This window comes from Mus musculus, chromosome 6 (genome assembly GCF_000001635.26).
Source record: "Mus musculus strain C57BL/6J chromosome 6, GRCm38.p6 C57BL/6J".
Taxonomy (NCBI): domain Eukaryota; kingdom Metazoa; phylum Chordata; class Mammalia; order Rodentia; family Muridae; genus Mus; species Mus musculus.
Genome location: NC_000072.6, coordinates 68,845,272 through 68,866,145, shown reverse-complemented (window position 1 = coordinate 68,866,145; position 20,874 = coordinate 68,845,272). Strand labels below are relative to the sequence as shown.

At 38.7% G+C, this 20,874-nt stretch overlaps 1 gene segment (V, D, J or C) and 1 further gene; one reads left to right on the top strand and one right to left on the bottom strand.

The window, feature by feature from the left end:
• The window catches only part of Igk (immunoglobulin kappa chain complex), a 3,171,119-nt gene that overhangs the window by 1,860,609 nt on the left and 1,289,636 nt on the right, over window positions 1-20,874 (bottom strand).
• On the top strand, window positions 3,115-3,881 carry Igkv1-88 (immunoglobulin kappa chain variable 1-88). The segment is given in 2 exon segments: window positions 3,115-3,163; window positions 3,569-3,881. Coding segments are annotated over 2 exon segments (362 nt in total).

Sequence of the window (20,874 nt, the reverse complement as noted above, 5' to 3'; positions counted from 1 at the left end):
ACATAATACTTCTGAAATAATTCCACAAAATAGAACAGAAGGAAAACTGCCAAACTCATTCAATAAGGCTGCAGTCATTCTGATACCTGAAGTCCACAAAGGTCAACAATGAAAGATCATTTCAGACCAATATCTGTTATGAATATTTGTGAAAAAATATTTAGTAAAATACTTGCAAATGCAATCTAAGAACACATTAAAAAACACCCACCATGGTCAAGTAGGCTTTATCCCAGGGATGGTATAGTATATGGAAATCCGTCAATGTAATCCACCATATAAACAAAATAGAAAAAGAAAATGCATGATCATCTAATTGAAAGCTAAAGTCCTTTGATACATGCAAACTCTCCTTCATGTTATAAGTCTTGGAATGATCAGTTATACAAGGCATATGCCTAAACACAATAAAGGCAATATAGAGCAAGCTGATAGCCAATATCAAATTAAATAGAGAAAAACTTAAAATAATTCCACTAAAATCAGAGACAAGACAAGGCTTCTGCTTTTTCTATATCTTTTCAATATAGTAATTGAAGTTGTAGCTAGAGCAATCAGATAAATAAAGAAGATCAAGGGGATAAAAATGGAAAAGAAGGATCCAAAATATTAACACTTGCAAACGATGTGATAGTATATATAGTTTCCCAAAAAAAAAAAAAAATCTATCAGAGAACTCCCACACAAGATAAGCAGCTTCAGCTAATTGGATACAAAATTAACTAGCCCTTTTTATACAAACGATAAATGAATGGAGCAAGAAGTCAGGGAAACAACATTCTTTACAATAGCCACAATTAATACAAAATATCTTGATGCGACTCCAACCAAGCAAGTCAAAGACATATATGACAAGAACTTCAAGTCTCTGAAGAAAGAAATTTAAGTCTATGTCAGAATATGAAAAAATCTCACATGCTCACAGACCTCATCAGCTCAAGAATCCTCCTTACACCCAAGAGAATAGTTTAGATGAAAAACTGATGAGACAGATCATGCTGGAGGGGATTTGCCACAAGGGGCAAAAATTCTCTCTACCTGTTGTGGTAGAACACATTTGTACAACCACTCTGGAAACCAATTTGTTAGATTCTCAGAAAATTGGGAAGAGTTATACCTCAACTCATCTGTGCCACTATACACAAAAGATTCTTTGCCATAATACAAGGACACTTGTTCAATAATGTTCATAGCAGCTTTATTTATAATAGACAGAAATTGGAAACAACCCAGATGTCTCTTAACCGAATAATGGATAAAAAAAATATATAGTTCATTTGCATAATGAAATAATACAAAGGTGTTAAAACAAAGGCATCATGAAATATGCAGGCAAATGAATGAAACTAGAAAATATCATCGTGAGTGAGGTAACCCAGACCCAAAAGGATACACATGGTATGTGTTCACTTACAAGTGAAGATTGGCCATAAAATACAGGATAGATACTGTATAATAAACAGACCCAAAGAAGGTAAATAACAGGAAGTCCCAAGGGAAGATGCTTCATTGTCACTCAGAAGGAGAAGTTAAATAGATATTTTAGTAAGATGGAGGGAAGTAACTAGTTGGGAGAGGGGATTGGGGGCGGGGGGTGGGGAGAGGTGGTGTCAGGTGTAGGATGATCTGGGAGAGATGACCTGGCGAGTGGATGGAAATTTGGATTGTTCTGAGGGCAGAGGAGGGCATTTGTAGGGTGTTACAGAACCCTGGATGGGGAAGGTTTCAGGGAGTCTGTGAGGGTGACTCTAGCTAAGACTTATAGCATTGGGGCATATAGATTATGAAGTGGCAACCCCCTGTAGCTAGGCGGGACTCCTAATAAAGGGATAAGGTCATAAAGAAACACACAAAGAGTTCAACTCAAAATTTGTCCTGTCCAAAAGGAAAAAAAAAAAAAAAAAAAAAGGTCCTGTTTATATGAAGTGCAGGGACAAAGATAGAGCAGAAATAGAGAAAGGGACAATCAATGACTGCCCTAACTTGATATCTATCTCATGGAAAAGAAACAATCCCATGATACTTTGTTGTGTTTCCATCTAGGAACACAGCATAATTGTCCTCTGAGAGGCTCCATCCAGCAGCTGATGGAAACAAAGAGAGTCATAGCCAAACAGTAGATGACCTTAGGGAGTATTGTGGAAGAGTTGGGGAAATGAATGAGGGTCCCGAAGGGGATAATAACTTCACAAGAAGACCAACAGTGTCAATTAATATAGAACCTTGGGGGCTTCCAGAGTTTGATGCATCAACCAAAGAGGAAGCATGGCCTCAACCTATGCCTTTCACAATTATGTAGGTGATACACAGGTTGATCATCATGCGGGTCCCTCAACAACTGAAGTAGGGGCTGTCTATGACTCTATTGCCAGTCTGTGGATACTATTCTTGTAAGTGGGCTGTTTTATCTAGTCTCAGTGAGAGAGGCTATGCTGGGTCCTGAGGTGACTTGCTGTGCCAGGGTAGGTTGGAACTCAGGGGGCTTCTTTCTTATCAGAGGCAAAGCAATCGGGGGATGAGGAGAGGAATTATTTGAAGGCTGTAGGGTGGTACTAAAATTGGAGTATAAATTGAATAAGTAAGTAAGTAAATAAATAAATAAATGGAAAAAAGATATAGATCTGTCTACTGTTTATATTTATTTTTGTGCTTCCATAGAGAAGAATTCAACAAACCATAGCAATGGCAACTCCTAATGTCTATATTTATCATTCTAAAAATAACACATTTTTTTCCGTAAAATTGATGACAGATGAATCAAAGCATAGTTATTCAAAACTTAGAGAATGGTCACATAGATATGCCTTCATTTTCCCTTCTGCCCCTCCAGTGTTTCTGTAATATAGTACTTACTAAGTGTCTGCGTTGTTCAGGTTGATAGTTTTTAGCATGATTTTTCACTTCAAAAATTACATGATTTTCCTATCATCACCTCAGATATGGACAGTATTTCATTTGATTTTTGCAGTCATGAGAGTCCTGTGTAACTCTTCCCTTTATTTATACTGCAACGCTTACTTGGATCTTTGCATATTGCTCCCTAGGGAGGGCCCAGCCTTGCTAGTCTCAGATAAAAGCTCAGTAGTTATCTTGTGAATAATCAACCTCCTTAAAATGAATTTGCCTGTTCATCTCTTGGTGCTTCTGTTGTTCTGGATTCCTGGTAAGGACAGAGGGAATTAAGAAAGGAGAATGGGTAGGAAGTTTGAGCCCTGAGTGGCACTGCTGATCACATGTGGTCTGCCTATATTTGAGAAGACAGTTCTTATCCTCAAAGGTAGTGCCTATGTGGTCGAGAACTCTGAGAGGGTGGTTCCAGATGTAAGGGAACATGTATTATAAGAACAATTGTGACCCAGATGGATTGGGATGATATAAATTATGTCTAGAAGCCCGTTAGGACTTACAATTCTCTTATTTTATTTAAGATAAAATTATAAAATTATAGTGTATAAAATATTGAATGCACAAATAAACATCTGTTGAACTAAAGACCAAAAAAGAGAAAGAAGTTACAGTATGTTCATGAGTTTGTTCATAACTCTGTATTCCTCTTTCATTATTTCAGCTTCCAGAGGTGATGTTGTGGTGACTCAAACTCCACTCTCCCTGCCTGTCAGCTTTGGAGATCAAGTTTCTATCTCTTGCAGGTCTAGTCAGAGTCTTGCAAACAGTTATGGGAACACCTATTTGTCTTGGTACCTGCACAAGCCTGGCCAGTCTCCACAGCTCCTCATCTATGGGATTTCCAACAGATTTTCTGGGGTGCCAGACAGGTTCAGTGGCAGTGGTTCAGGGACAGATTTCACACTCAAGATCAGCACAATAAAGCCTGAGGACTTGGGAATGTATTACTGCTTACAAGGTACACATCAGCCTCCCACAGTGATTTATACCCCAACAAAAACTTCCTTGCTTAGAGTGGCCCAGCTGCTAAATATGTGACTCATCTTTGTAAAACAGATGCAAAAGAACTACAGATTATTGATTGCAGCTGCAGCCCTTGAGCATGACAGCCTTCATCACACCCCAAGAGTTGTGCTTTTCTGACCTCATCAGATGCAAAGACAATGGTATTGTAACTTCCCCTGGAGAATGGTAAACAACTGCGATTTCACTAACCAGCAATGATGATTAAGCTGAGTGAAAACCCATTCTGGTCCAACACTCCTTGTCTGCAGTTTCCCCTTTAACATTATCCAGTAAAACAGGAGACTGAGATGTATTCCTTTGTTAAACTGTCTACTTTACTTCGTTTCCTACATTTTATGGTTTTGCCTTAAACTCCATTTTATTAATACAATTTTTTATATCTTACACTCATTTTAGCTATTTTGATGAATTATATTCACTAACTCCCTGGTTTCCAGACAATGTCTTGACTCATGAAGCGTTTCTTTACTGATAAGCCAGTGTTTTGTTTTGGTTTTTTTTTTCTCCATCCAGCTTTACTACTTGTGTTGACATGGGATTTTATTCCAATTACAGACACAGATATCAGTGGGAAAGGATGTATTTGTGCTAGTATTTTCTGTTTGTTTTACATGTTTTCTTTCCTATGTCCATCATTGTTTGTGGTTTTGTGTTTTTAAATTATGATAAAATTTCTGTTTTTTCTTCACATTTTAGAATTTTTAAGAACTTAATGTAAACATTTTTTTTCAGATTAAATTACCTTTGTTTTGTGTCTAAAGAATGCTTATTTTTCCTTTATTTCTGAAAATTTTGGGGAATTGTATTTTTTGTTTCCAACAATTCCTTTCATTTCCAATTCCTTTTCCTTATTCTCTTTCCTTTTCTATGTTATTTATTCTTTTCCTTTTAACTCAGTGAGTTAGTTTGCCTTTGCTTTCATGATTATGAGTTGTACAGTATTTCCTAAAATATAGCAGCTTATCTATGTCTAAAAGACTATATAGAATTTCACATTATTTCCCAGTAACCATTACCTGCTAATCCCCTGTCAGTGAGGAATAGGGACTCAGTCGCCCTTCCCCAGTGCATCAAAAAATACTGACATATCAGGTGCTTCTCTGCCATTCAGTATTCCTCAGGTGAGAATTCTTTGTTCAGTTCTGAGCCCCATTTTTTAATGGGGTTGTTCGATTTTCTGAAGTCCACCTTCTTGAGTTCTTTATATATGTTGGATATTAGTCCCCTATCTGATTTAGGATAGGTAAAGACCCTTTCCCAATCTGTTGGTGGTCTTTTTGTTTTATTGACGGTGTCTTTGGCCTTGCAGAAACTTTGGAGTTTCATTAGGTCCCATTTGTCAATTCTCGATCTTACAGCACATGCCATTGCTGTTCTGTTCAGGAATTTTTCCCCTGTGCCCATATCTTCAAGGCTTTTCCCCACTTTCTCCTCTATAAGTTTCAGTGTCTCTGGTTTTATGTGAAGTTCCTTGATCCACTTAGATTTGACCTTAGTACAAGGAGATAAGTATGGATCGATTCGCATTCTTCTACATGATAACAACCAGTTGTGCCAGCACCAATTGTTGAAAATGCTGTCTTTCTTCCACTGGATGGTTTTAGCTCCCTTGTTGAAGATCAAGTGACCATAGGTGTGTGGGTTCATTTCTGGGTCTTTGATTCTATTCCATTGGTCTACTTGTCTGTTTCTATACCAGTACCATGCAGTTTTTATCACAATTGCTCTGTAGTAAAGCTTTAGGTCAGGCATGGTGATTCCACCAGAGGTTCTTTTATCCTTGAAAAAATGTTCAACATCCTTAATCATCAGGGAAATGCAAATCAAAACAACCCTGAGATTCCACCTCACACCAGTCAGAATGGCTAAGATGAAAAATTCAGGTGACAGCAGATGCTGGCGTGGATGTGGAGAAAGAGGAACACTCCTCCATTGTTGGTGGGATTGCAGGCTTGTACAACCACTCTGGAAATCAGTCTGGCATTTCCTCAGAAAATTGGACATAGTACTACCGGAGGATACAGCAATACCTCTCCTGGGCATATATCCAGAAGATGCCCTAACTGGTAAGAAGGACACATGCTCCACTATGTTCATAGCAGCCTTATTTATAATATCCAGAAGCTGGAAAGAACCCAGATGCCCCTCAACAGAGGAATGGATACAGAAAATGTGGTACATCTACACAATGGAGTACTACTCAGCTATTAAAAAGAATGAATTTATGAAATTCCTAGCCAAATGGATGGACCTGGAGGGCATCATCCTGAGTGAGGTAACACATTCACAAAGGAACTCACACAATATGTACTCACTGATAAGTGGATATTAGCCCCAAACCTAGGATACCCAAGATATAAGATACAATTTGCTAAACACGTGAAACTCAAGAAGAATGAAGACTGAAGTGTGGACACTATGCCCCTCCTTAGAATTGGGAACAAAACACCCATGGAAGGAGTTACAGAGACAAAGTTTGGAGCTGAGATGAAAGGATGGACCATGTAGAGACTGCCATATGCAGGGATCCACCCCATAATCAGCATCCAAACGCTGACACCATTGCATACCCTAGCAAGATTTTATCGAAAGGACCCAGATGTAGCTATCTCTTGTGAGACTATGCCGGGGCCTAGCAAACACAGAAGTGGATGCTCACAGTCAGCTAATGAATGGATCACAGGGCTCCCAATGGAGGAGCTAGAGAAAGAACCCAAGGAGCTAAAGGGATCTGCAACCCTATAGGTGGAACAACATTATGAACTAACCAGTACCCCGGAGCTCTTGACTTTAGCTGCATATGTATCAAAAGATGGCCTAGTCGGCCATCACTGGAAAGAGAGGCCCATTGGACACGCAAACTTTGTATGCCCCAGTACAGGGGAACGCCAGGGCCAAAAAGGGGGAGTGGGTGGGTAGGGGAATGGGGGTGGGTGGGTATAGGGGACTATTGGTATAGCGTTGGAAATGTAAATGAGCTAAATACCTAATTAAAATAAATAAATAAATAAATAAAAAATACTGACATATCTAAATTTATACACATCTTGCACAAATAGCCACAGTACAGTTATCATGTCTATAATTTACTATTTCACAGAATACTTTGCTATCCTCTGGTTCTTCATTCTACATTCTGTAGTGAGATACTCCTTGGGCCTGAGGGGAGATACTATCCTCAGTATGCCATTGAGGATAAATATGAGTACTTTGGAGTTATTCTTAGCAGTTTGAATTATGTGAGTCTCTCCATTCAGTGCCACCCACTTCAAAAAGGAGATTCCCTTATTAAGACTGATGTTATCACTAATCTATAGATAGAAACATAGCTATGCAGAAGCCAGTTTGACATCATGGTTATTGAGGAAAACATCAGTTATCAGTTGCCTCATAGGACATCCTAAGTCATGTATGCTTGACTATATTTGTAATAACAGTCAATATTTCTATGCCAGAGAGTAGGTCTGAGATATAACAAAAAAGCTCCAGGTAAGCCCTATAATAGGGTATAGTGTACCAGTAAGCAACTGGCTGAAGCAGATGGCCATCATTGTAGAGTTTGAAGTCCAGTCCATGATTAAACAAAACTTGATGATTCATTTGCTCCAGCAGAATTTTTTTTTGAGGACCATCCAGAATTGTGAGAGGTAGCCAACCAGAATACTTTCAGTTAAGTTGCATAATCACTTTTCCATATTCTGCAACCAAAATGTATGGTTTCTTTAGCAGTAATGATTTATGAACTTCTTCTGCTGCCCACACAAGAAAACTGACAATACTCTGTATTGATTTGTGGCTTTGGGTCTTTCCTTACAAGAAGGATTTTTATACAAGACACCAGGTTCTTTGTTTAGTAACCTGCGGTTTGTAGGCAAACATTATCTACAAAGAGGTGTGCTTCATTGTTTCTGTCTTTATATAACTATACTATATCGTGATTAATCTTGTCAATTTGACTCCAGTTGGAATCACAGAGAAGATACTCTTCTGGGTTCACTTTGTTGACATTTCTAAAGACCTACAAAGAATGAGTATGCCATCATTCTCTGTGCTGTCATACAGAGAATGAATCAAACCAGAAAAAGGGAAAACTTGAATCAAGTACCAATCTGTGTTTTCTATTATACTCTTATTGTTGTACTTGCTCAGATATGATGGATTATGTTGCTTCAAATCCTGAACCAAAAATAAACACTTCCTATTTAAAATAAATAAAATAGAGTTGGAAAATAATGTGTTTCCAGAAGTGTTTTGTCATACAGATTTACCTTGGATTAGTCCTCAACATGCACTCCTCTTCCCTATTCTTTTCCCTCTTGAAAGTCTTTGGTCCCTAGTATCCTGTCTATCTTCACATCACACACATTCTACTGCCCTCTCCCCTCCTTAAGGTCTATTCTCAATCCTGCTCTTATCAGACATTTCAAACTTCCAACCTTACAGACTCCAGGTTAATCATTCAAACCTAACAAAGATAAGATCCACTTATGAAAGTGAACATGTGACATTGTCTTTCTCATTCAGTATACATTTTCCATTTCCAGACATTTACTTATAAATTACACATTTCCAGTTTTCGTTGTTGGTGAGAAAGTCACATTTATAAGTATATACATATACATATATTTCTTGCAAATATTATTGACTATATATGTTTTTTAAAATATATATCTGTATCTGAAAAGCTTAGTCATATAAATGCAAATGCACACATATGCAAAGTACAATACCAGCCATTATGGTGCTTTCATGTATTCCCTACACTGAGAAATTGAGGAGGGAAGATCATAACTTTGAGGCTAACATGGGATTTCTAGGACGTTTTAGAGAAGCCTGAGATAGCAGAATAAAGTTTGTCTTAAAAAACAAAAAACAAAACAAAAACCTGAGCCAAACAAAACACAAACAGCATTTGTTCTTCTATTTGGCAAATCCTCTGTTTTCTTTTGTTTTTGTTTTGTTTTTTTATTTTGTTTTGTTTTGCTTTTTTTTTTTTTAATTTTGTCTACTTGCTTTTAATTACATTATAGTCTTGGTACAATTTAGCCATTTGTTTTTTGTGTTTGCTTTTGATTTTGTGTTTAATTAATTTGGTACACTTTCTAAGGAAGGAGTGTAAGTAAACTTTGGTGACAGTCAGTCTTTACCCCCCAAAATTAAGTTCTGCCACTCATCTTTAAAACACTAATCAAAACAGTCAAATTAATAATAGAAAGCAAAAAATAAAAAAATAAAAAAATATTCCACGTGGACACTTTGGAAAGCAGTACAAAGAGATCAAAGGTCTTTCTGAAGTTAGTCTTTATCATAGATCTGCAAGTAAGACTATTGTTTAAAAAGAGGAGCATGGAGTACTGGTTAAGGTACATGACTTACTTTTCTGTTGTTGTGTTAAAACATCATGGCCAATGGTACTTAGAAAAGAAAATATTTTATTTGGCTTAAAATTAAAGAGGGTTAAAGGCCTTAGTGGCAGAACAAAGGAAGAGCTGAAAGCTTACCTACTGATGCCCAAATAGGAGACTGAGAGAGAGAGACAACTCTGAAATGGCATGAACTTTGAAACCCTTAAGCCCCTAGTGACATTCCTCCTCCAACAAGGCCATGCCTCCTAATCCTTGTCACACAGTCCAATCAGCTGGGGACTAAGTATTTAAACATATTAGCCTGTGCCAAACATCCTCATTCAAATCACCACAAGGTGATCCTGCCAAGCATTGAGCCATCATTGTTTGGGTTTCAGTCTCTGCAAGGTCTTCTGACTAGTTTGTTCCTTTCCACCTTCCATAAGAGATCGCTGAGCAAATTCACATGCCTTTGTAAACTCATTGTTTCAATATTGTAACAGTTATGTTGGTTATTTCTGGTGTTTTAGAATATCTTAATTACTGCTAGTCCAGTTACAGGTCCATTTCCCTTTTTGACCAATAGATATCTAGTTGTCAAAGTAATATATAGTTGGATTCCTCTTACTGTATTGCATTTTCTTTTATTCTCTTTTTCCTTTTCACTTTTAGAAACAGGGTCTCCTATCATCAAGCTTGACTTCCAATTCACTAATTAGCAAAGGCTGGTCTTAAACTTTTAACCTTCTTGTTTCTCCTTCACAAGTACTAGGACTACAGTGGTAGCAACTACACTAAGCTTCCAACTGTAACTTCTTAGCCCTCTTAATATTTCATAATTTTCTGAGTTTCTATTTCATTTTTCCTGAGTTTTATCTGCTTGTTCAAGTATTCTTTTTATTGGATATACTATTTATTTACATTTCAAATGTTATCCCCTTTACTGTTTTCTCCTCCAGAAACCTCATAACCCCTCCCCTCCCCATACTTCTATGAAGGTGCTCCCCTACCCACCCACCCACTCCTACATACCTGCCCTGACTTTCCCCTACACTGGGGCATCAAGCCTTCACAAGACCAAAGTCCTCTTTTCTCATTGATGACTGACATGGCCATCCTCTGCTACATATGTGACTGGAGTCATGAGTCACTTCATGTATACTCTTTGGTTGGTGGTTTAATATCTTGGAGCTCTGGGGGTTCTGTATGGTTGATATTTCTGTTCTTCCTCTGGCTTGCAAGCCCATTCAGCTCCTTCAGTTCTTTCTCTAACTCTTACATTAGGGACTCTGTGCTCAATCCAATGGTTGGCTTCAAGCATGAGCTTCTGTATTAGTCAGGCTCTGGCAGAGCCTTTGGGAAAACATCTATATCAGGCTCCTGTTAGCAAGCACTTCTGAGCATCCACAATAGTGTATGGGTTTGGTGTCTGTATATGGGATGGATACCCAGGTTAGGCAGTCTCTGGATGCCCTTTCCTTCAGTCTCTGCTTCATACTTTGTCTCCATATTTTCTCCTGTATTTTGTTCCATCTTCTAAGAAGGAATGAAGCATCCATACTTTGGTCTTTCTTCTTGATTTTCCTGTATGTTTTCTATGTACTAGAAATTATTTTACTGGAAGGAAAAAGAAGCCATTAAAACTCAGCCCACAAGTTAGTGCTAAAAGAACAAGATTGCAAAAGAAAACTAGGAGTCTGTTGATATCCATCCCCCCTTCTTTTATTTACTTCTGAAATTACAGGTTGTATCTCATGTTCACATACCTACTCTAATGTGGAATTCTGGTATTCTATTTTTTTTTCTAATGCTGTGATGAGGAGGACAAGTTATAAAAGAAAGCCTTTGATTAGGCTCATGATTTCCTGTGTCAAGTTAGCCCAAGATCTGAAATAGGTAGGGAAGAGAATGGTGCCATTGCCTTTTTCCCCTGAGGCTTGATCAAATAACACAAGTCAACATCACCAAGCTTTGCAGAGTACAAAAGAGGTAAATGTATATTTATCCTAAAATAGCAGTGAAGAATAAAGAGTCTGAAAGACTCAATGACTCATAGGGAAAAAATAAAACTTAATAATATGGGCTATATAGAGGACTGTCACCTATCTATCCTCCATACCCCAAAAGTGAACTTTTCATTTCATTCAATAAATTACTTTATTTAAAAATTTAGTATAAACTAGTTTTCTCTTATAGGCAACAGAGCAGCCAATGAGTCACAGGATATATGGAACCACATACCAGGATTTTCTGATTAGGTTCCTAATATAATCAACATAAGGTCACAGTGTCCATGACCTTGACCTTAGCATGATGTTGAAGGCCTCTGTATATAGTATAATCGTGGGAAAAAAGTGATTTTTAGAAGAAAATTAAATTACTACTTTTAAAACTTTGTAGTTTCATTTTTGGGTTTCAAGTATGAGTTTTTTTATTTTCAAATCAGTACATAAATTCTCTGTGATAATACTCTAACAAGAAAAATTTAAATAATGTATATTATATAGAACTTTAGCATATAAAAGACACTTTCATGGAAATTATTACCCTCCAACTTGACTGTGTATGCATACGTTTGTGTGTGTGTGTGTGTGTGTGTGTGTGTGTGTGTATGTGACAGAGAGAGAGAGACAGAGACAGAGAGAGATACAGAGAGAGACAGAAAGAAACAGAGACATAGAGACAGAGAGGAGAGACTAGTGTCAAAGCCAACATCATGTACATGATAGGCAAGCATCTACCATTTGGCTAAGTATCTTGCCCTTTGCAGTCTTAAACTGATAAATAAAACATCTTAAATTGTTTATGGCAACAAATGTACTGCCCATGACCCTAGCACTCAAAACTTCAGCTATTAGTTAACTATGTAGGTACGTATGATACAGATTCTAGGAAAGTTTCTCTCATTTCTCCCTCAAGGTCAATGATGTCTTACCTTTCATTTCTTTTTATTTGTTTCTTTATATTTGAGAATACAATTTAATGGCCAAATTTCTGCTTTCCCCTTTCTCACTCCAAAACCTCACATAGACCCAAACTCTCTGTCCTTCAAATTCGTGTCATTTTTTTCATCAATTACTTTTATATGCTTATATAGATATGTAATATATTCATACATATTCTTAAATATAAGTGGTTTAGTTCATATAGTACTACATATGTCCTTTTGTCAGTGGACAACTAATCATTAAGGTCTACCCTTGTGAAGGCCACCCCTCCTGCTCTTTTATTTGCTGTGTTGCCTCCAGTTCTTTATGAAGGTTTGAGTCTCTTGGGCTTTCTACATGCATTTTGTCACATTCATTAATGTGCTCATTCTTTGGGTCTCCTTTCGCCAGTCGTGTTAGTGGGATTTTATTCCCCCACCCATACTCCACCAGAACTCCCTACTCCCTGAGGCCTCAAGGCTCTCAAAGGTTAGATGCCCCTTCTCTCACTGAGGCTGCACCAGGCAGTCCTCTGCTGTATATGTGTTGGGGGCCTCATATCTGACCGTGTATGTTGCCTAGTTGGTAGCTCAGTATCTGAGAGATCTCAGAGGAGCAGGTTAATTGAGACTGTTTGTCTTTCTATTGCTGCAGACCCTCTCGATCCCTTGTCTGCATAGAACAGGGTCTCTGGTTGCAGATGGGCAAGGAGTCAGCGAAAATGACAGACAAATTCAACACTAGAGGTTGTGTAGAATCTGAATGTAATTTGTCAAGTCGAGCATTGAACTTTTTATACAGAAGAATAACAAGAAACCAGGTGAAATACAACCACCTGAGTTACAGTGACACAATACAAAAGGAATGTATACATGAAAAGAAGGCAGGGACCAGGCCTCTGCCACTAAGAAGGGAGCCAGGTGTAAAGCTAGTCTATTGTTAAGCCCACCATGGGGGGGTCTTAGTAAATGCTTGATTTATGCTGTTTCTTTGGGCCAAGTGAAGAAACCTGTCTCAGGGGGATTTCCTAACTCTTTCATGGTAAACCCACCTATTCACTAGGCCATAGTGAATTCCCTTGTCTGGTTAAGACTGGCTATTGTCTCAGCTATTCTGGCTCTGTTCTTTGTAATGCCTAATTAGTTTCACTGTCTCTACTAGAAGTAAATTTGAATGTTACTGAATGGGTAACCTTCTCACTGAATTCCTACTGAATTCCAAGTTTGTCAGTTTCAAGGATTTTCTGGGATGTTGGAACACTGGCAATGGCTTAGCTATGTCAGAATTCAATCTTAAAAGGCACTTATAATGAAATAATACTAAAAGAGAGCATGTGGATCCATACACAAGACTAATGCAGGGATAGGGAATGAGTATATGGGTTATGAGAATGCAAAGTTCCAGGACGTGAGTTTCCGTGAAACTCTTTGCCTCTTGAGTGCTCCCAGACCTCTTGCCTGACAAGCAAACTTCACTGGAGTGTGTGTAGCATTCTATGTGGTTTCCCTCCTCCTCAGCTTCTTTCAGCCTTTCCCTAATTCAACCACAGGAGACCCTAGCTTCTGTGCATTGGTTGGATTTAAGTATCTGCTTCTGACTTTTTCAGCTGCTTGTGGTTTCAGTGCTCCTGTCTGTAAGCATATTATAGCACCAGTAATATGTTGTGTCAGGTCTTGAGACCTACCTTTGAGCTGAATCCCAGTTTGAGACTGACCTCATTTCCCTCAGTCTCTTCTCCATTTTTGTCCCTGCAGTTCTTTTAGACAGAAACAATTCTGATTCAGTGTTTGACTATGGGATGTCATCCCCATCCCTCAATACCCCGTCTTTCTACTGGAGATTGACTGTACAAGTTTGCTTTCTTCACTGTTGGGCATTTTATCTAAGGTTTTTCTCTCTAAATTCTGAGCATCTCTGACCTCCTAGGTCTCTGGTGCATTCTAGAGGCCTCCCTCAACCTCTAACCTCCCAAGGTTGCCTGTTTCAATTTTACTGCTGACGCTCAAAGCTTCACTCCTGTTCAACCCAATATCTTATCATGCTCCCCTTTCCCTCCCTGTCTCCCTTCTACCCTGGAACTTATCTTGCTCTGCCTCCCTGTGATTGCTTTTATCTCCTTCCCAAGTGGAACTGAGGCATCCTAACTTGAACCCTTCTGCTTGATGACCTTCTTGAATTCTTTGGATTGTATCCTGAGTATTCTATATTTTTGGCTAATATCCACATATTAGTGAATACATACCATGCATGTCCTTTTGGTTCTGAGTTACCTCATTCAGGATAATATTTTCTAGTTGCATCCATTTGCCTGCAAATCTCAAAATTTCCTCATTCTTGATATCTAAATACTATTCCATTGAGTAAACGAACCACATTTTTTGTATCCAATTATGTTGTCGAACATCTGGATTGTTTCAAGCTTCTGGTTATCAAAAATAAGACTATCACGATCATAGTGGAACATGTGTCCCTGTGGCATCCTGGGACATCTTTTGGATATGCCTAAGAATTGTATTGCTGGGTATTCAGGTAAATCTATTTCCAAATTTCTGGGGAACCTCGAGATTGATTTCCAAAGTGGTTTTACCAGTTTGCAATCCCACCAACAATGGAGGTATGTTCCTCTTTCTCCATATTCTTGCTAACATGTGCTGTCACCTGGGGTTTTGATCTTCAACATTCTTATTGGTGTAAGGTAGTATCTCAGACTCATTTTGATGTGCATTTCCCTGGTCACCAAGGACTTTGAACATTTCTTTTTTTTTCCACTTTTATTAGGTATTAAGCTCATTTATATTTCCAATGCTATATCAAAAGTCCCCCATACCCACCCACCCCCACTCCCCTACCCACCCACTCCCCCTTTTTGGCCCTGGCGTTCCCCTGTACTGGGGCATATAAAGTTTGCAAGTCCAATGGGCCTCTCTTTGCAGTGATAGCCGACTAGACCATATTTTGATACATGTGCAGCTAGAGACAAGAGCTCCGGGGTACTGGTTAGTTCATATTGTTGTTCCACCTATAGGGTTGCAGTTCCCATTAGCTCCTTGGATAATTTCTCTAGCTCCTCCATTGGGGGCCCTGTGGTCCATTCAATAGCTGACTGTGAGCATCCACTTCTGTGTTTGCTAGGCCCCGGCATAGTCTCACAAGACACAGCTATATCTGGGTCCTTTCAGCAAAATCTTGCTAGTGTATGCTATGGTGTCAGCGTTTGGAAGCTGATCATGGGATGGACTCTGGATATGGCAATCACTAGATGGTCCATCCTTTCGTCTCACTTCCAAATTTGGTCTCTGTAACTCCTTCCATGGGTGTTTTGTTTCCTATTCTAAGAAGGGGCAAAGTGTCCACACTTTGGTCTTCATTCTTTTGAGTTTAATGTTTTTAGCGAATTATATCTTATATCTTGGGTATCCTAAGTTTCTGGGCGAATATCCACTTATCAGTGAGTACATATTGTGAGAATTCCTTTGTGATTGGGTTACCTCACTCAGGATGATGCCCTCCAGGTCCATCCATTTGCCTAGGAATTTCATAAATTCATTCTTTTTAATAGCTGAGTAGTACTCCATTGTGTAAATGTACCACATTTTCTGTATCCATTCCTCTGTTGAGGGGCATCTGGGTTCTTTCCAGTTTCTGGCTACTATAAATAAGGCTGCTATGAACATAGTGGAGCATGTGTCCTTCTTACCAGTTGGGGCATCTTCTGGATATATGCCCAGAAGACGTATTGCTGTATCTTCCGGTAGTACTATGTCCAATTTTCTGAGGAACTGCCAGACTGATTTCCAGAGTGGTTGTACAAGCCTGCAATCCCACCAACAATGGAGGAGTGTTCCTCTTTCTCCGCATCCTCGCCAGCATCTGCTGTCACCTGAATTTTTGATCTTAGCCATTCTGACTGGTGTGAGGTGGAATCTCAGGGTTGTTTTGATTTGCATTTCCCTGATGATTAAGGATGTTGAACATTTTTTCAGGTGCTTCTCTGCCATTCGGTATTCCTCAGGTGAGAAATCTTTGTTCAGTTCGGAGCCCCATTTTTTAATGGGGTTATTTGATTTTATGGAGTCTACGTTCTTGAGTTCTTTATATATATATATTGGATATTAGTCCCCTGTCTGATTTGGGATAGGTAAAGATCCTTTCCCAATCTGTTGGTGGTCTTTTTGTCTTATTGACGGTGCCTTTTGCCTTGCAGAAGCTTTGCAATTTTATGAGGTCCCATTTATCGATTCTCGATCTTACAGCACAAGACGTTGCTGTTCTATTCAGGAATTTTTCCCCTGTACCCATATCTTCGAGGCTTTTCCCTACTTTCTCCTCTATAAGTTTCAGTGTCTCTGGTTTTATGTAGAAATCCTTAATGCACTTAGATTTGACCTTAGTACAAGGAGATAGTACTGGATCAATTCACAATCTTCTACATGATAACAGCCAGTTGTGCCAGCACCATTTGTTGAAAATGCTGTCTTTTTTCCACTGGATAACCATCTCCCTTGTCAAACATCAAGGGACCATAGGTGTGTGGGTTCATCTCTGTGTCTTCAATTCTGTTCCATTGGTCTACTTGTCTGTCGCTATACCAGTACCATGCAGTTTTTATCACAATTGCTCTGTAGTACATCTTTAGGTCGGGCATGGTGATTCCACCAGAGGTTCTTTTATCCTTGAGAAGAGTTTTTCCTATCCTAGGTTTTTTGTTATTCCAGATGAATTTGCAGATTGCTCTTTCTAATTCGCTGAAGAATTGAGTTGGAATTTTGATGGGGATTGCATTGAATCTGTAGATTGCTTTTGGCAAGATAGCCATTTTTACAATATTGATCCTGCCAATCCATGAGCATGGGAGATCTTTCCATCTTCTGAGATCTTCTTTAATTTCTTTCTTCAGAGACTTGAAGTTCCTGTCATCCAGATCTTTCACTTCCTTAGTTAGAGTCACGCCTAGTTATTTAATATTATTTGTGACTATTGAGAAGGGTGTTGTTTCCCTAATTTCTTTCTCAGCCTGTTTGTCCTTTGTGTAGAGAAAGGCCATTGACTTGTTTGAGTTAATTTTATATCCAGCTACTTCACTGAAGCTGTTTATCAGGCTTAGGAGTTCTCTGGTGGAATTTTTAGGGTCACTTATATATACTATCATATCATCTGCAAAAAGTGATAATTTGACTTCTTCCTTTCCAATTTGTATCCCCTTGATCTCCTTTTGTTGTCTAATTGCTCTGGCTAGGATTTCAAGTACAATGTTGAATAGGTAGGGAGAGAGTGGACAGCATTGTCTAGTGCCTGATTTTAGTGGGATTGCTTCCAGCTTCTCTCCATTTACTTTGATGTTGGCTACTCGTTTGCTGTATATTGCTTTTATCATGTTTAGGTATGGGCCTTGAATTCCTGATCTTTCCAAGACTTTTATCATGAATGGGTGTTGGATTTTGTCAAATGCTTTCTCAGCATCTAACGAGATGCTCATGTGGTTTTTGTCTTTGAGTTTGTTTATATACTGGATTACGTTGATGGATTTCCATATATTGAACCATCCCTGCATCTCTGGGATGAAACCTACTTGGTCAGGATGGATGATTATTTTGATGTGTTCTTGGATTCGGTTAGCAAGAACTTTATTGAGGAATTTTGCATCAATATTCATAGGGGATATTGGTCTGAACTTCTCTATCTTTTGGGGTCTTTTTGCGGTTTAGGTATCAGAGTAATTGTGGCTTTATAGAATGAGTTGGGTAGAGTACCTTCTGTTTCTATTTTGTGGAATAGTTTGTGAAGAACTGGGATTAGATCTTCTTTGAAGGTCTGATAGAACTCTGCACTAAACCCATCTGGTCCTGGGCTTTTTTTGGTTGGGAGACTATTAATGACTGCTTCTACTTCTTTGGGGGATATCGGGCTGTTTAGATCATTAACCTGATCTTGATTCAACTTTGGTACCTAGTATCTGTCTAGAAACTTCTCCATTTCATCCAGGTTCTCCAGTTTTGTTGAGTATAGCCTTTTATAGAAGGATCTGATGGTGTTTTGGATTTCTTCGGGATCTGTTGTTATGTCTCCCTTTTCATTTCTGATTTTGTTAATTAGAATGCTTTCCCTGTGCCCTCTAGTGAGTCTGGCTAAGGGTTTGTCTATCTTGTTGATTTTCTCAAAGAACCAGCTCCTCGATTGGTTGATTCTCTGAATAGTTCTTCTTGTTTCCACTTGGTTGATATCGCCCCTGAGTTTGATTATTTCCTGACGTCTACTCCTCTTGAGTGAATTTGCTTCCTTTTGTTCTAGAGCTTTTAGGTGTGTTGTCAAGCTGCTAATGTATGCTCTCTCTAGTTTCTTTTTGGAGGCACTCAGAGCTATGAGTTTTCCTCTTAGAAATGCTTTCATTGTGTCCCATAAGTTTGGGTATGAAGAGGCTTCATTTTCATTGAACTCTAAGAAGTCCTTAATTTCTTTCTTTATTCCTTCCTTGACCAAGGTATTATTGAGAAGAGTGTTGTTCAGTTTCCATGTGAATGTTGGGTTTTATTATTTATTTTGTTATTGAAGATCAGCCTTAGTGCATGGTGATCTGATAGGATGCATGGGACAATTTCAATATTTTTGAATCTGTTGAGGCCTGTTTTGTGACCTATTATGTGGTCAATTTTGGAGAAGGTACCATGAGGTGATGAGAAGAAGGTATATCCTTTTGTTTTAGGATAAAATGTTCTGTAGATATCTGTCAGATCCATTTGTTTCATAACTTCTATTAGTTTCACTGTGTCCCTGTTTAGTTTCTGTTTCCATGATCTGTCCATTGGTGAAAGTGGTGTGTTGAAGTCTCCCACTATTATTGTGTGAGGTGCAATGTGTGCTTTGAGATTTACTAAAGTTTCTTTAATGAATGTGGCTGCCCTTGTATTTGGAGCATAAATATTCAGAATTGATAGTTCCTCTCAGAGGATTTTACCTTTTATGAGAATGAAGTGCCCCTCCTCGTCTTTTTTGATGACTTTGGGTTGGAAGTCAATCTTATCAGATATTAGGATGGCAACTCCAGCTTGTTTCTTCATACCATTTGCTTGGAAAATTGTTTCCAGCCTTTCATTCTGAGGTAGTGTCTATCTTTTTCTCTGAGATGAGTTTCCTGTAAGCAGCAAAATGTTGGGTCTTGTTTGTGTAGCCAGTTTGTTAGTCTATGTCTTTTTATTGGGGAGTTGAGACCATTGATATTAAGAGATATTAAGGAAAAGTCATTGTTGCTTCCTGTTATTTTTGTTGTTAAAGTTGGCATTCTGTTCTTGTGGCTGTCTTCTTTTAGGTTTGTTGAGGGATTACCTTCTTGTTTTTTCTAGGGCATGGTTCCCGTCCTTGTATTGTTTTTTTTTTTTTTTTTTTTCTCTTATTATCCTTTGAAGGGCTGGATTCGTGGAGAGATAATGGGTGAATTTAGTTTTGTCATGGAATACTTCGGTTTCTCCATCTATGGTAATTGAGAGTTTGGCTGGGTATAGTAGCCTGGGCTGGCATTTGTGTTCTCTTAGTGTCTGTATAACATCTGTCCAGGCTCTTCTGGCTTTCATAGTCTCTGGTGAAAAATCTGGTGTAATTCTGATAGGCTTGCCTTTATATGTTACTTGACCTTTCTCCCTTACTGCTTTTAGTATTCTATCTTTATTTAGTGCATTTGATGTTCTGATTATTATGTGTCGGGAGGAATTTCTTTTCTGGTCCCATCTATTTGGAGTTCTGTAGGCTTCTTGTATGTTCATGGGCATCTCTTTCTTTAGATTTGGGAAGTTTTCTTCAATAATTTTGTTGAAGATGTTTGCTGGTCCTTTGAGTTGAAAATCTTCATTCTCATCCACTCCTATTATCCGTAGGTTTGGTCTTCTCATTGTGTCCTGGATTTCCTGGATATTTTGAGTTAGGATCTTTTTGCATTTTCCATTTTCTTTGACTGTTGTGCCGATGTTCTCTATGGAACTTCTGCACCTGAGATTCTTTCTTCCATCTCTTGTATTCTGTTGCTGATGCTCGAATCTATGGTTCCAGATTTCTTTCCTAGGGTTTCTATCTCCAGTGTTGCCTCACTTTGAGTTTTCTTTATTGTGTCTACTTCCCTTTTTAGGTCTAGTATGGTTTTGTTCATTTCCATCACCTGTTTGTATGTTTTTTCCTCTTTTTCTGTATGGACTTCTACCTGTTTGATTGTGTTTTCCTGTTTTTCTTTAAGGACTTGTAACTCCTTAGCAGTGTTCTCCTGTATTTCTTTAAGTGAATTATTAAAGTCCTTCTTGATGTCCTCTACCATCATCATGAGATATGCTTTTAAATCTGGGTCTAGGTTTTCGGGTATGTTGGGGTGCCCTGGACTGGGCGAAGTGGGAGTGCTGGGTTCTGATGATGGTGAGTGGTCTTGGTTCCTTTTAGTAAGATTCCTACGTTTACCTTTCGCCATCTGGTAATCTCTGGAGTTAGTTGTTATAGTTGACTCTGTTTAGAGATTGTTCTTCTGGTGATTCTGTAACCGTCTATCAGCAGACCTGGGAGACAGATTCTCTCCTTTGAGTTTCAGTGCTCAGAGCACTCTCTGCTGGCAAGCTCTCTTACAGGGAAGGTGCGCAGATATCTTGTGTTTGGACCTCCTCCTCTCCGAAGAAGAAGGCCCAAAACAGGACCTTTCT